This window comes from Neopsephotus bourkii, unplaced genomic scaffold, assembly GCF_033783945.1.
Source record: "Neopsephotus bourkii isolate Nb327-2 ecotype Australia unplaced genomic scaffold, CSIRO-AGI_Nbou_v1 NB_1433, whole genome shotgun sequence".
NCBI lineage: Eukaryota > Metazoa > Chordata > Aves > Psittaciformes > Psittacidae > Neopsephotus > Neopsephotus bourkii.
The window spans coordinates 88484-101606 of NW_026901910.1; the positions used below are offsets into that span (position 1 = coordinate 88484).

At 53.8% G+C, this 13123-nt stretch overlaps 2 protein-coding genes across 3 annotated transcripts in view; one reads left to right on the forward strand and one right to left on the reverse strand.

Moving 5' to 3' along the window:
* Nucleotides 1-134: 134 nt before the first annotated feature.
* CXCR5 (C-X-C motif chemokine receptor 5) lies at nt 135-6119 on the forward strand. Its single transcript, XM_061368230.1, has 2 exons — nt 135-566; nt 4067-6119. The coding sequence occupies exons 1-2, from the start codon at nt 528-530 to the stop codon at nt 5141-5143; spliced, it is 1116 nt and encodes a 371-aa protein (XP_061224214.1). The 5' UTR covers nt 135-527; the 3' UTR covers nt 5144-6119.
* Nucleotides 6120-9842: 3723 nt separating this feature from the next.
* The window catches only part of BCL9L (BCL9 like), a 58691-nt gene continuing 55410 nt past the window's right edge, over nt 9843-13123 (reverse strand). For both annotated transcript variants that reach the window (XM_061368264.1, XM_061368265.1), the window contains 2 exons: nt 12638-12898; nt 9843-11349 (listed from right to left, as the gene is read on the reverse strand). In XM_061368264.1, the coding sequence (XP_061224248.1) occupies nt 10190-11349; nt 12638-12898 (1421 nt within the window). In that variant the 3' untranslated portion in view covers nt 9843-10189. The remainder of the gene's footprint in view (nt 11350-12637; nt 12899-13123) is intronic.

Here is a 13123-nt window from a genome sequence, read left to right on the forward strand (position 1 = left end):
CTGCTCCCTCCTCTGCCCGCCACAGCAGTGATGCCAGTAAGGCCGGGCTGACCCGCCTAGTGTAGTAATTCCACCTATTCCTGCCCAGGTCTCGTGGGAAATAAGATCAGCACAGCCCTGTCCTTTATCTCCTGCCATGTCCTGAGCTGCTGTCCCCTGATGCAAAGGGATTGTCCCTGACCCACAGCTCCCTTGTCAGCATCTCTCCCACCCAAGGCATCCGTCCTCTTTATTTTTAAAGAAGACCTATGGACATTCTGGGTCTTCCCTAGTACGGACCAAAGGAATGTGGATTCTTCAAACTGTGCTTTAGAAGTCAGCTTACAGCATTAGAAAAAAAAGATGATAAAGCCAGATGCTAATCTTTACATCCATCAGGTCACTCTATGCCAGGAGCTCATTTGCCTTGCAAATACTCTATTGTTGCATGCCGGGTCCCTCCCTACACGCTTAAATGATTAACTCCACCCCAAAAAAGAACTTTTGCTGAAACTGCTGGAGGAGAGACGGATTCTGCCCCTGAAAGCATGGGGCCTGTCAGCTACTCATCAGAGATCTATGACTTGGTGAGTCAGGCCTGGCTTTGCTTCATAACAGGGAGAGCAGGTAGAGCTGGGGTGGGCTGAAAGGCTTGTTTTCTGTCTGTGCATCTTCCACCCCTCCTGTTGGCAGAGAGGGAACAATCTCTTAGGCCTCACAATCTCCCCTTGCATCCCATAAGACCTGATCGATGAAGGCACTGCAAGCGATCACGCTGTGCTGGCGGAGAGCAATGCCCAAGCAAACCCAGTGCGAGCTCTCTGCCCATGAAAACCCACACATGCTCCTACCACTGCCTTCTCCACGAACAGGCTTATGTAGGCTCTGCTGAAAGGGGAATAGGCAGCATATTCACAAGAGGGGACTTTTAAAGAGGGGAAGATAAACTGCAAATACTTCTTCTAATAGGGAGCGACGACACTGTGTATTCTGCCCTGTAGTTCTCTCCCCTGTGTCTGCAAGACAGCAGCTGCACCTTTTCGATGATGTTGTGCTATCCAAGGGGAAGTCCACAGCCGTGCTATCATTAGCCTGGTTTTCAAATGCAGCAGCTCACAGTTTATTTTGTAATAGAGCGGCTCTGCAGCAGACCTCAGGTTTCGTTCAATTTCTCTGAAGAAACAACAGTCAGGTGCCGCAGCAAGAACAGTTTTGTACCTTTTCTCAGACTTCCCGTGCTTGGGAGTCTGTGACATGCGTTTTCCTGGGAGCTTCCACAAGGCACCGTGGTGTTCCCAGAGGCTTTGCTCTTATTTGTGCATCTCCCTAGTTCATCGCCTGGAGAGAAGATGAGCACAAGCTCCGTCAGTAACTTGTGCTGATGTGGGCAATTCCAGTTTTAAGGCTCTCAGAGTGCAGTGTGATTCTCTCAGCCATGGCATGGGCTGGAAGGGAATGACTCACATGGAAAATCCCTAATAGTGCACAAGCTGTTTCTTTTCTGCAGCCAAATGTTTTGATTGCTGGCAGTTGTGGGGAACTGAGAAAAGCAGCTGACACGCAGAGACTGGAATAACTCTAAGATGTGGGTTAGAGGGGAAAAGGGATCCCTGAACAAAAAGCATGCAGGAATAGGCTTCCCTGGCATGCACTTGACCGCTCAGCTACAAAGACACCACTTTATCACCCACCAAAAGTCTGGCTGCAGTTGTGTTGCAGGGGATTTGCACGAATGTTTCCCTACACACGCACGCTCCTAGAGATGGGAGTCACAGCAGAGTCCCTAGAACCTTGGCCTGGCACATTCAGTGCATCTCCTGCAGCTCTGGGTCCTTGCCCTTCCTGTCTCAGCCTGGACTCTGACTTTTCATCCTCTTTTCTTTGTCTTCAACTCATCTCTGTCCGCTCCCACCCACAGTCACTCACGTGCATCGCTGCTCAGAGATGCACATGAGAGCACGCCTCAGGCGCAGCTCAGCTTCCCCTGCCCACAGCGAGTGGCTTACGGTAAGAACCCTACCTGCCTACTGCCAGCAAGCAGATGGTGTCTTGATAGCGGCGCTTGGCCTCTGCTCCTTCAGCTCCACAGGCAAAGTAATAACTGGAAACTACAACAGCCAAAGCCTTTGAACACTGTGCAGGCTGCCCACCCACTGTCACTGAGGCCACTGCGGCCACCAAAGCCACCCATTTCCCATCATTTTTTTCCCTCTTTAAAGCTGGAACTCTCCAACCTCTCTCCAGTGAAGTTTCCCATTCCAACACATGTTCCTTTCGGGTGTTCAGCATGGTTGCCCATGTGTTCTGAGCAGCCTGGTTTGCTTGCTGTACCACATTGCAAAGGCTCTTGGGTTGCTTTTTGGTATTTTGGGGGCCAGATCCAAGGATCTGGCCCTGGCCAACAAATCACGTGTTTCTGAGTGTGTTGGTAACTCCTGGCACAGCGTCTGGGTACAGACTAGTCAGCGAATGTTTGTTTGGGAGGGATATCTGTAGGCTTTTGTCTTCAGCAGCAATCTCCAATCTCCAAAGTCATAGCCTAAACCAGAAAATTCATTGTTCTTAGGGAATAAAAATGCTTCTCACCAAAGGCTTGCAGCTCACCGCTACAGTCAGCAGTCACGAGTGTTTGAGGTTTGGAGCAGTGTCACCTCTTTACCTGGGGCAGTTGCATGCAGAGACACCCAGTGTGTTGTCCGTGAAGGCTGCCCAAGAAAGAAAACACGTAAACCCCTTTTCTTTAGCCAGGCCCAGTGCAGGACGCAAGGCTGGTCATGGCCATTTGGGTAAAGGGTACAAGGGGGAGCAAAGCCCCCAAACAGCTCTACAACTGTTTAAAGCAGGGCTGGGTTTAGAGCTGGGAACTTGGCGAGGGAAGGAGCAGCAGGTGCAAACAGTCACAGCTGGCAGTGAAAGGTATGAAAGCAGCGAGCAGAGGCTTCCGCTGTGGTTGACGCTGGAGTCTCCACACTGGTCTCTAGAGAACGTGGGGGGGGAACACAGGGTGACTGCTGCCACGCTCTCCCCAGTTATCACTGGTTTCTCAGCTTGACACGAGCCTCCTGTGCTGCTCATCTGTGCTTGAACCTTCTGCTCCTGTGAACATGCAGCTTCTGCCTGAGGTGCCCGAGGCCAGGCAGAGCATGGCCACCATCCCTGGGTTGTCCCGCGTGTGGCTCCAGCTTCCCAGCACTTGGGACTTGCCCACAGCCCCAGCCTGAGGACAGCCTGCTCACCTAGTGAGGAGCTGCCGCAGGTCAGCCGTGAATCACATCTGCAGTGGCTCCATCGCACTTTCCTCACTGGTGTCAGCCTCAGGGCCCAGTGGTATTTTCAGGTTCCCTTTCCTGCCCTGACTACAATTAATTCAGAACCACAGGGTTCACTAGTAGAACCGATTTCTCTCTCCAGCATCCATCCCCATAGCTATGGCACTGGTGTGTCTCACAGGCATTTGAACACATGCCCCACACCTTTCTCTGAGCGCATGGAAAGTCATCTGAGCACCGCTGCTGCTGTCCCCGCCTTGCCTTGCCCTAGGCAGCTCGAGGGCTCTGAGGAATAGAAACAGAAGGGGATGGGATCTGCGCACGTAACTGGGGTACAGATGTGCTGTGTGGTGAATCCCACCACCTTTCTACCTGGCAGCAGGCAGCAGGCAGCAGGCAGGATGATGGGGGACGACAGTCAGGCTCAGAAATGGGTGGGGGAGGGCTCTCTGCTGTGTAAGAAAGTAAAAGCCACTAACCAGCAGGTAACGTGGTTGGTTACATGATAAGAACCAGAAGATGAAATTGGTCATCTGTCTGGACAGCAGAACATACACAAATGGACCGGGTAAAGATTACAGACTGAGAAGTGCTCACTGTTAAGAGACTGGGATAACCCTCTTCATGAGCTGCTGCACCTCCTGGCACCAGAGGGACTTCCCACATCACCACACTGCAGACAGGCAGCATGTCCTCCTGAGGCAGGCAGGCTGTGGGATGTGGGAATCCTCTGCTCCAGTTTGCTGGGTGCAGCAGAGGGACCAGGCTCTCGTGTGCAGAAATTCCCCTCTGTTAACCAGAGCCTCTCTGTTTCCCAGAGCCAGGTGGAGCTGAGTGGTTACTATGAAGCTGAGAACACCACTCCTTCTTTGGAGGGCTACTTCTGCTTCAACCCAGCCTCATCTGTGGTCGGCAACCAGACCGACCCCTTCAGAAAGGTCTTCATGCCCCTCATCTACTTACTGATGTTTGTGCTGGGGACAGTGGGCAATGCCCTGGTCCTGGTCATTTTAGAGAGGTTCAAACGGTCTCGCACTACCACAGAAACCTTCCTGTTCCACCTCACCCTGGCCAACCTGGCACTGTTGCTCACCTTCCCCTTCAGTGTGGTGGAGAGCTTGGCTGGGTGGGTATTTGGGAAGTTCCTCTGTAAGATCCTCAGTGCTGTCCACAAGATCAATTTCTACTGCAGCAGCACGCTGCTTGGATGCATTGCCGTGGACCGCTACCTGGCCATCATCTATGCAATCCACACCTACCGCAAGCGCAGAGCCCGCTCCATCCACCTCACCTGTGCGGTTGTCTGGCTCTGCTCACTGCTCTTGACCTTACCTGATCTCATCTTCATGGAAGTCTGGACGGATGACAGCAATCGCAGCATCTGTTATTTTCCAGAGGTTGGGATTGATGGCAACAACGCCTGGCTGGCAACCCGCTTCCTCTACCACGCCGTGGGCTTCTTCATGCCCCTGCTGGTCATGTGTTACTGCTACGTGGCCATCGTCCGGGCTCTGTGTCAGTCCCAGCGCCTGCAGAGGCAGAAGGCTGTCCGTGTGGCCATCCTGGTCACGGGCGTCTTCCTGCTCTGCTGGAGCCCGTACCACATTGTCATTTTCCTGAACACACTTACCAAGCTAGAAGCCTTCACCAAGAACTGCCTCCTGGAAGACCAACTGGATACGGCCATCATGGTGACAGAGGCCATTGGGTTCATGCACTGCTGCCTAAACCCCATCCTCTACGCCTTCGTTGGAGTCAAGTTCCGTAACGACTTCTTCCGGATCCTGCAGGAGCTTGGCTGCATAAGCCACGAGACCCTGCAGGAGATCCTGGAGGTGACGAGGAAGGGCAGCGGGATCGAGTCGGACAACACCACCTCTATCTCCACTTTCTAGCTGGGAAGAGCTGCCTGCAGGGCAGAGCCGCCTGGGGCTTGCCTTCCCAGTGGCACACATGTGGCCTCAGTCCCAAGTTTCACAAGCGTCTCACCACTTTCTTCAGTCCTCAGGAAACTGAGGTCTGGACAGCCACCCAACACCCAGATCCCACCTAACACTTTTCCCTGGCTCCTCCTGGTTCTCACGCCTGTAGAAATCCATCCAGTCGGTGAACACTCTGTCCAGTGGTCACTCTGGCAGGGCCAGATGAACCCGAGTAGGTTGAACCTGACGTTTTCACCTGTTCCTCACAAAACTGACTGCAGGCATCCTCTGCATGGAGCCAGGCACAAGGCTGGGGTGCTAGAGGCAAGGAAAGAAATGCAGCCAAGTCAATGGACTGAGGGCAAAAGCTCAGCGGGTCTCTACTTTGCTCGCTTGGGTTGGTAGAGATGTGCCCAAAGGAGGCAGCGGGCACTCGCTGGCCACCACAACTGGAACAAGACACTCAGGGGATGCAGAACTCACTCCAGTGGCACAGGTACACAGTGCTCTGCCATTCACTGTCTAAGCAAAGCGGAAACGTCAGTTCTCTTGCAGCAGCAATTTTGTGCGAAACTCAGTTTTGAAGTTCAACCCACTAACACAGGGCTCGGCTGCAGCTGAACTTCCCCGTACCCAAGGGCCCTGCCAAGAAGACCAGTCATTACGGAAGGGGTCATGTTACATCAGTCCAGCTCAGAGATCTCATTCTCAACTTGTGACTCGAGGACAAAACTCCCCAAGCGTGAGGCTTTTACACAAAAAGCCCTCCACCGCTTCCTGCAGCACTGCATCTTCAAAGCCAAAACCTGCAGGTAATGGCAACCGTAGTTACCCAAGCACGTATGCGCAGCAGCAGCAGCAGAGCAGCTCTCTGAAGCCTGCCTTTGCTGTCTAGGTCCACAGTGCTACCCGTGAGCAAACCCATTGCAGACACATTATAAACACCTCCCCAGCCTCCCCAGTTCTGATGGGAACTGTGTTCCTACGCAATAAAGTTATGGCAAAATGAACAGTCCGAGTGTCAAATTCTCACAGTGTTCACGAGGTAACAAGGAAATCTGCACGCAAAGTAAGAGTGAACGGGTTACATACACATCTATTCTTACTACAGGTTTTAGTACTGATGTCTTGGGAAACTTTTAGAAACTTTTTTGAGGTGGGCTGTAATAAGCAGTTAAATAAAATAACCCCTTCTCATGTATAGTGATTGTAAGCAGTTGTCTGTCATCATACCACTTTCGCAAGGGAAATGCACTAGAGAGCAGTAAGTGAGTTGATGGCACCTTTGTGACACGCGTTGCTGTTTGCACATGGAGACCACAGAGCTCAGGTTCCTCAGATTTCCCTTCACCAGCGCTGCAGACAGCTCTGCTGTGCTCAGAGTCAGTCCAGACCCGAGTTACTTCCGGCTTTACAGAGCCTCTCGCACTGAGTGCAGCACCTCCTGCCACGGTGGAAAGCCACCCTCATGCCCGCTTTTGGCCCAGCCAGCCTGGGCAAGGCTTGGCTCAGAGCCGGCAGGCCCTTCCCTGAAGAGCAAAGAAAGCCCCAGTCCCCAGTGAAGTGACCCCAACTAGGGGGACACAAAGACCCCCACAAGAGCACACTGCTCCGCAGTTCCTGTGGGGCACCACGGCCTCCCAGGAGACGGAGCTGGGGTGCTGCAGCAGAGCATCCTCCTACGTGCGCACCATGGTGGGCAGCAGAGCGTGCACTGAATGAGCGCGTACCTGGGATTGCTGCAGAGAAGGGTCTCTCCCCATGGCTCTGAAAGCCCCGGCCCCACTGTGACGTGCTGCAGGTGATGCTGGCTGAGCTCAGCTCTGCTCATCCGCTCCCAGTGCCAGAGACAATCCCACGGCCGCTGAAGACAAGCACAGGGTCAGGTTTTGAAATTTGTCTTTTTAATAAAAAGGCACCTATAAAACAGGTCAATACATTACAGGCAGCACAGATACCCAAAAACAAGCCTAAAAATTGTTTCAAATAAAAACCAATAAGATGTCTTCACATATTGTATTTATATATTTATATTTATATATATATTTATATAATGGTACAAAATGACTGGGGAAGTTTCTCCATGGGATGACAGAGAACAGGTCAGTCACCATTACCTCAACGTGAAAGCTACTTCTGGGCGTGTGATTATCTGACATACTGAAAGATGCGGTTTCCCAGCAGTCACTTTTTTTGGAGCTGGAAAACGTGGAGAAATCATGGCTAAAACATGGGCAAACCTTTTACTGTGATTAGGTGGAGTCAGGACACAGAACTCAAGCCGAGAAGCCGAGCAATAAACTACAAGACACGAGACTAGACACAGCTCACGGCAGTGGGCAACCGGCTGGTGGCAAACCTGGCCTGGGTCTAACAAGGACTGGCTGTTAGTGAGCTTCTTGAGAAGCTCCTGCCATATTGCTGTTCACAGATGCGGCCGGGAGCGGCCATGGCGCAGAGGGGTGTTAGGCAGCACCTCTTCTCCCATCGGATGTTCTGCCATCAACAGGGAAGGTACGGACACGTGGAGATCTCAACCAGGCTAAAACAACAGTTGTCTACAGACAAACAAACAAACTTCCGCATAGAAAAAAGTATGGCTTCAAATTAACCGAGACCAGCTGGTGGGTGATGAGCAGGGTTCGGGGCTGGCACTGGTATTTGGATGTTTACAAGAAAATACGGGCAGCCAACACCCCCAAGTGCAGCGAAGAGCAGCCACGGCCTTTCAGGCAAGTCAGGCTTAGAAAGAGCTGCATCTGCTAAAGCCACATCCTCCCATGTGAAACACATGTTCTGAATGGACAGAGAATCCAACCAGCTATCGCCCCAGGTCCAAAGCACACTTCATTAGCCTGGGGTTTATTCCTCCACTCCAACTGCCAAGGCAGGGATGAGCACCTCCCAGGATTGTTCCCATTTTGCCATCTCTGAAAAGGCTGTGCGCTCACATTGTATACAATAAAAGCACACCAAGCTGGAGACCAGAGCGAAAGCCTTCCTCAAATCCAGACACATGCTTCCCACCCAGTACTGCGTGCTACAAAACACCCGAGACTTCAAGGTATTCCTAACTGGACTTTGTGGCTCCATTGTTTCACAGATCAGATCAAGACAGCCTCCAGCCTTCCTCAACAGCTTGTAACGCGATAAAATGCCCTGCCATTTGCTTGCTACTTGACAATCTCCCTTTCTGAAAGTGCTCTCCTCCCTGCAGTAGCATGTAGGGAAATGTGAGCTCTGTTACAAGAGAGGTAGTATGCTAGGTCAGGCTCTGCAGAGACAACCCTCCGGTGTGTGTTCCCCCAGCAGTCGCCTGCCCTGAGTGCACTGCCGGATACCTATAGGGTACTCCGTGCTGGAACCTGCAGAGGTCCCTGCAGAGGTCCAGAGATACCGTGGTGCATGCAGAAGTGCACACACGTCACCCTGCAGTCTGCTCTGAGCAAACACGGGGGGACCATTAGCACCGTGGGCAGGAAGACCTTACAGAGCGGAGGACAGGGAGGGTGGAGCACATCCAGAGCAGCTGGAGTCGTTCGAACAGCTTCCACCAGCCTGGGAATGAGGCCACAACACAACCTCTTCTGCCCAAAGCACGGGGGGGGGCGCGTCACTGACACCGTACAAGACAACTCTTACACCAAGATGGAGCATCACACACAGGGACAGATCCTCACCAGCAGCTGGACCTCTACTGCGCAGCAGAGCAGGGCTGCTGCCAGTAGCTCAGGGCGAGGTGGAGCAAAGACTGCCTGTGAAACTCTGGAGATGGATCACTGACAAGCATGAGGAAGACTTGGGAGAGCACTCAATGGCAGAGGTAGAGGAGGTGCAGCACAGTCGCAGAGGGCGACAGACTGGTAAAGGACTGGTGTAGGAAGGCTGCAGCAGAGCAGGGTTCTCAGCTCACCTCTCCTGGAAGCACAGGAACGCTTCACCTCACTCATCTCGGAGCCCATCTCTCCCTACACACCGCACCACCCTGCCCACAGGTGACACAGTACGAAGAGAAGGGACTGAAGGTGACGTGGCTGGTCGAGACCTTCGGGTCTGGCAAGTTAACCACCTGCACAGCCCAGATCCTCACCGCTTCTCCAGCCCAAGGGCCAGCACCATCCCCAGCTCAGCCACAGCAGCTTCACCATGGAGCAGCAACAGCCAAATCCTGGGTGGCTGCTCCAGCAGCGCTTCACCGTGGCCACAGCTCTGACCTCCCCGAGAGGCCTCAGTCGTTGGCTGCGGCCGTGTGCTCAGCACAGCATCCACAGGGGCCTAGGATCTGCATGAAGCCATACACCCCGCACATGCAAACCTCTGGGACACGGGAACAACACAGGTTTGACACAGTCACTCTACAATGGGATCTCTCAATGCCCTGTGCACCCTGGGGGATCCTCCTGCTGCCCCTCAGGAGAGTTTTCAATCCTTGTACACTGTTGCCTTTAGCATGTTCTTTTTTTTTCTTTGTTTCTGTTTTTTTAAAACATGTTTTGAGGCTTCTATTAAAACACAGAAATACAGAACAATTAAAAACCAGCACAAGTTTTGCCTTTCCCAGCGACCTATTTACAGCTAGTTCCAAAAACCCTCTTGCACATTTTGTTTGTTTACAAAGAAAAAAAAAAGAAAAAAAAAAAAAAAGGAAAAGAAACGAAAAACGAAAAAAAGAAAAAAAAATGGCAGGGGGGAGGAAGAACACTTGACAGAGGAAAACCAAAACTGAAAACTTTACAGACTGCCACTGGGTCTGGATGTCCCTGGTCACCACGCAGGGCTCAGCGTGACAGCCCTGCTCCCAGCCCCTCCACCCTCCCCTTCCCCAAAAAGAAAGGAAAAAGAAACCCAATTCACATCAAGTTTACTGCACATCTGGTTTCCTGTGTAGAGGCGAATCCGATCTGAAAAGCATCCCACGTGGTGTCCTCCACCGGCGCTGGCCCCCAACTGGCCCCCAGAAAGGTTTAAAAAGGTCTGCAGAGGCAGCCCTGTCCCCTCCCGAGCTGAGCGCCGGCCGGGTTAGAAAGGCAGGTTTGCCATGTTCCCGGGCCCGGGGATGTAACTCATCTGGCTGTCCAAGGAGACACTCCTCTGCCTCATCTGGTGCGTGACCATGAGGTTCTGCTGAGGCGGGGGCCCCATGAGGGAGCCCTGAGGTGACATCATGTGTCCTGTCTGGGCATACATCTCCCCTGACACAGACACGCTCCTCTGCTTGGCCTGCATCAGCATGAAATTCTGCTGGGCCATCAGGCTCTGCTGTGGGGACATCATGCCCTGGTGCATGCTGTTGCCCATCATGCCTTGCTGGGGCGGTATGCCTGTCCTGCCCAGCATGGGCACTTGTCCAGGATGACACATGGGCATGCCGAGTCCCCTCTGTACGCCCTGCTGCCCAGGGAGGCTGGGGGCATTCATACCTGGCCGCACCGGGGGCTGCTCGGCCATCATGTTCTGCAGGTTCATCAGATGGAGGTTGGAAGGCTGCGATTTGGGTGCTTGGCTGTCGCTCTTGGGGAAATACTGCAAGGTGCTGCTTGGCTTCTCCGATGGGATGATCCTGGACAGGTCAAACTCGGGGATGCCGGTGGGCGTGGGGCGGATCACCTCGCTGAGCTCGGGGTCGTTCAGCACCGACGCCACCCCAGGAAGCACGGCTGGGTAGGGCTCGCCGATCCGAGGAGGGATGTTCTTCCCCATCATGTGCTGCTGAGGGGGCATCTGGCCGGGCTGCTGGGAGGGCAGGTCCTCAGGTGGCAAGGGCATCCCTGGCGGGTAATGCTGCTGCATCCCGGGGCCACCTCCACCACCAGGGGCCATGGGCATGCCCCCGGCGGGAGACGGCATGGCGTTGTGGGGCTGCTGCATGCGGGGGAACACGAGCTGGTTGGAAGGGATCATCTGTGAACTGTTGGGCACGGGGCCGCACTGCTGGTTCATCGAGTCCTGCGGCCCTGGGGGCAGCATCATGGGGTTCTGGGGAGGCACGCCTGGCCCCGGCGCGCTCGGGTGCATAGGAATGTTGGAGCCCAGAGGGTTTGGGGAGGACATCATGGAAGTGGGGGGTGGCTCATGGGAGAGCGGTTGCTGACCAGGCAGGTTCATTCCCATAGGGCTCTGAGAGGATCCAGGCCCTACAGAGTTCAAGTGCAGTTGATTTGGCTGGTTTCCCGTCACACCTAAGAGAGGGAAAAAAGAGAGAACGGTTAACTCTGCCCACAGACCTCTTGGGACTGTAAAATCCACACCCCGGATGACTGCCTAGCATTCCTGCTCAGAAAGCCCTGAGCATGGAGCGTGATGCTCAGCTAGAACCCGTAAGGTGGGCTCACAAAGCACCAGCATCAGGAAAAAGTGCCTCAGACTTCAGCTCCTCAAGCCTGGGAGCAGCAGAGAGTTGTTCCAGTTTCAGCCAGCCCCAGGATGGAGCTGTAGCTCCTTACAGCCCACTGATTTTAGAGTCTGGGCATGTTGGGACAGTCCTGCCCCATGATCTCAGCAGGGCTCTCAGCTGCCTGCAAGCCACCAAGCAGTGACCCTTCACCACTGCCTGCCGCAGAGGTAGCCACCCGGCAAGCTCTTGCGACCACATGTTCTTGGGTGGCGATAAGACAAAGAAGCAAAAGAGTCTGCAGCCCGACCCAGGTGCTGTCCAAGAGGGAGGGCTGTGCTCACTGGCACAGCAGAGCGACCCGCGCCTGCAGAGGGGTTCAGGTTAGGAAGGAGCCAGCACATTTGCATGCCTGAGGTCAACCCAAGTGACTACTCTGCAGTGAAAAAGTCAAAAAGTTGATTTTTCATTTTGAAAACTGCCAAAAATATTTATCAGACAGCTTTAAAGCCCTAAATCAAGTGGTACAGCACCCTGGAATTCCCCTTCAGGTGGTCACCAATGACACAAAGCGCTCATTTGCCTAGCTGTCCCCAGCAGTGCTGCCAGCCAGCGGAGCATGTCTGGGTGTCGCCTACTGAGATCAGAACTATGCTATGACAGCCTTGCCTGTGTAGGCACCTGGGCTCTACCAAAACCCCCCACTCCCACACCTTGTTCAGAGTGTCCCCATCCCACTGCACAAGAGCACAAAGGCTCCAAGCAGCAGACCTCTGTCTGCGAGTCCTGGGCCTGAGACAGTCCAGGAGCCCTGAAAATCCAGGGCCGAGGTGTCTGCACAGGGTGAAGGTCGTTCCAAAATGTCCCAGGGCTCAAGGAAAAAGGGTGCCTCCAATGCCAGATGGGCTCAAGTTCTTCCAGACAGCAAACCCAAGACAAAAGCTGATGGGTAGCCTGGGTACGAGACAAAGAAGTGAGCAGACTCTTCCGAATGAGGGCAAATTTAAGCTATTTGACATGGCAGTTGGTGGGAGAAGACCTTTCCTACTGCTTCCTCCACCTGGCGCCTCCAGCCCCTGGCAGCCACAAGATGGTGTGAGCCCTTCTGGAACAAGTCCAGCCCCAGAAGCACGTACCTGACATACTGCCAGGTGGAAGCATGGGCCTGTCCGGCAGCAGCTCGTCATCAGAGGTGGCGATGGTTTTGATGGCATTGTGGTAAAGCGGTGTGGAGCTGGGCATGGCATACTTGGACATCTGGGACATCATCAGTGAGAGGGGATTCTGGGAGGGGGATGGATCTGGAGAGGAAGTAAAAGGCATGTTGGGATTCATGGTGCTAGAGGTGTTACTGGCTGGTGCGGAAGAGCTGCTCCGAGGCCCAGAAGGGAGTGAACCTGCAAGCAAGAGAGAAAGCAGCTTAGCACCTCCTGCACACCGTGCCTTGCTCCCATCAGACAGCAACCCCGGCCCCTCCTTCCAGCAGCAGTGACCAGAGAAGGTTGCAAAATGCAGAGCTGGCATGGCCCGGCACCCTCCAGACCCTGAGTGTCTGACAGACATCCTCCTGACCCAGGGTCCCTCACGTGGAGACCCTGCTCCAGAACGGCAACGAACTTTCC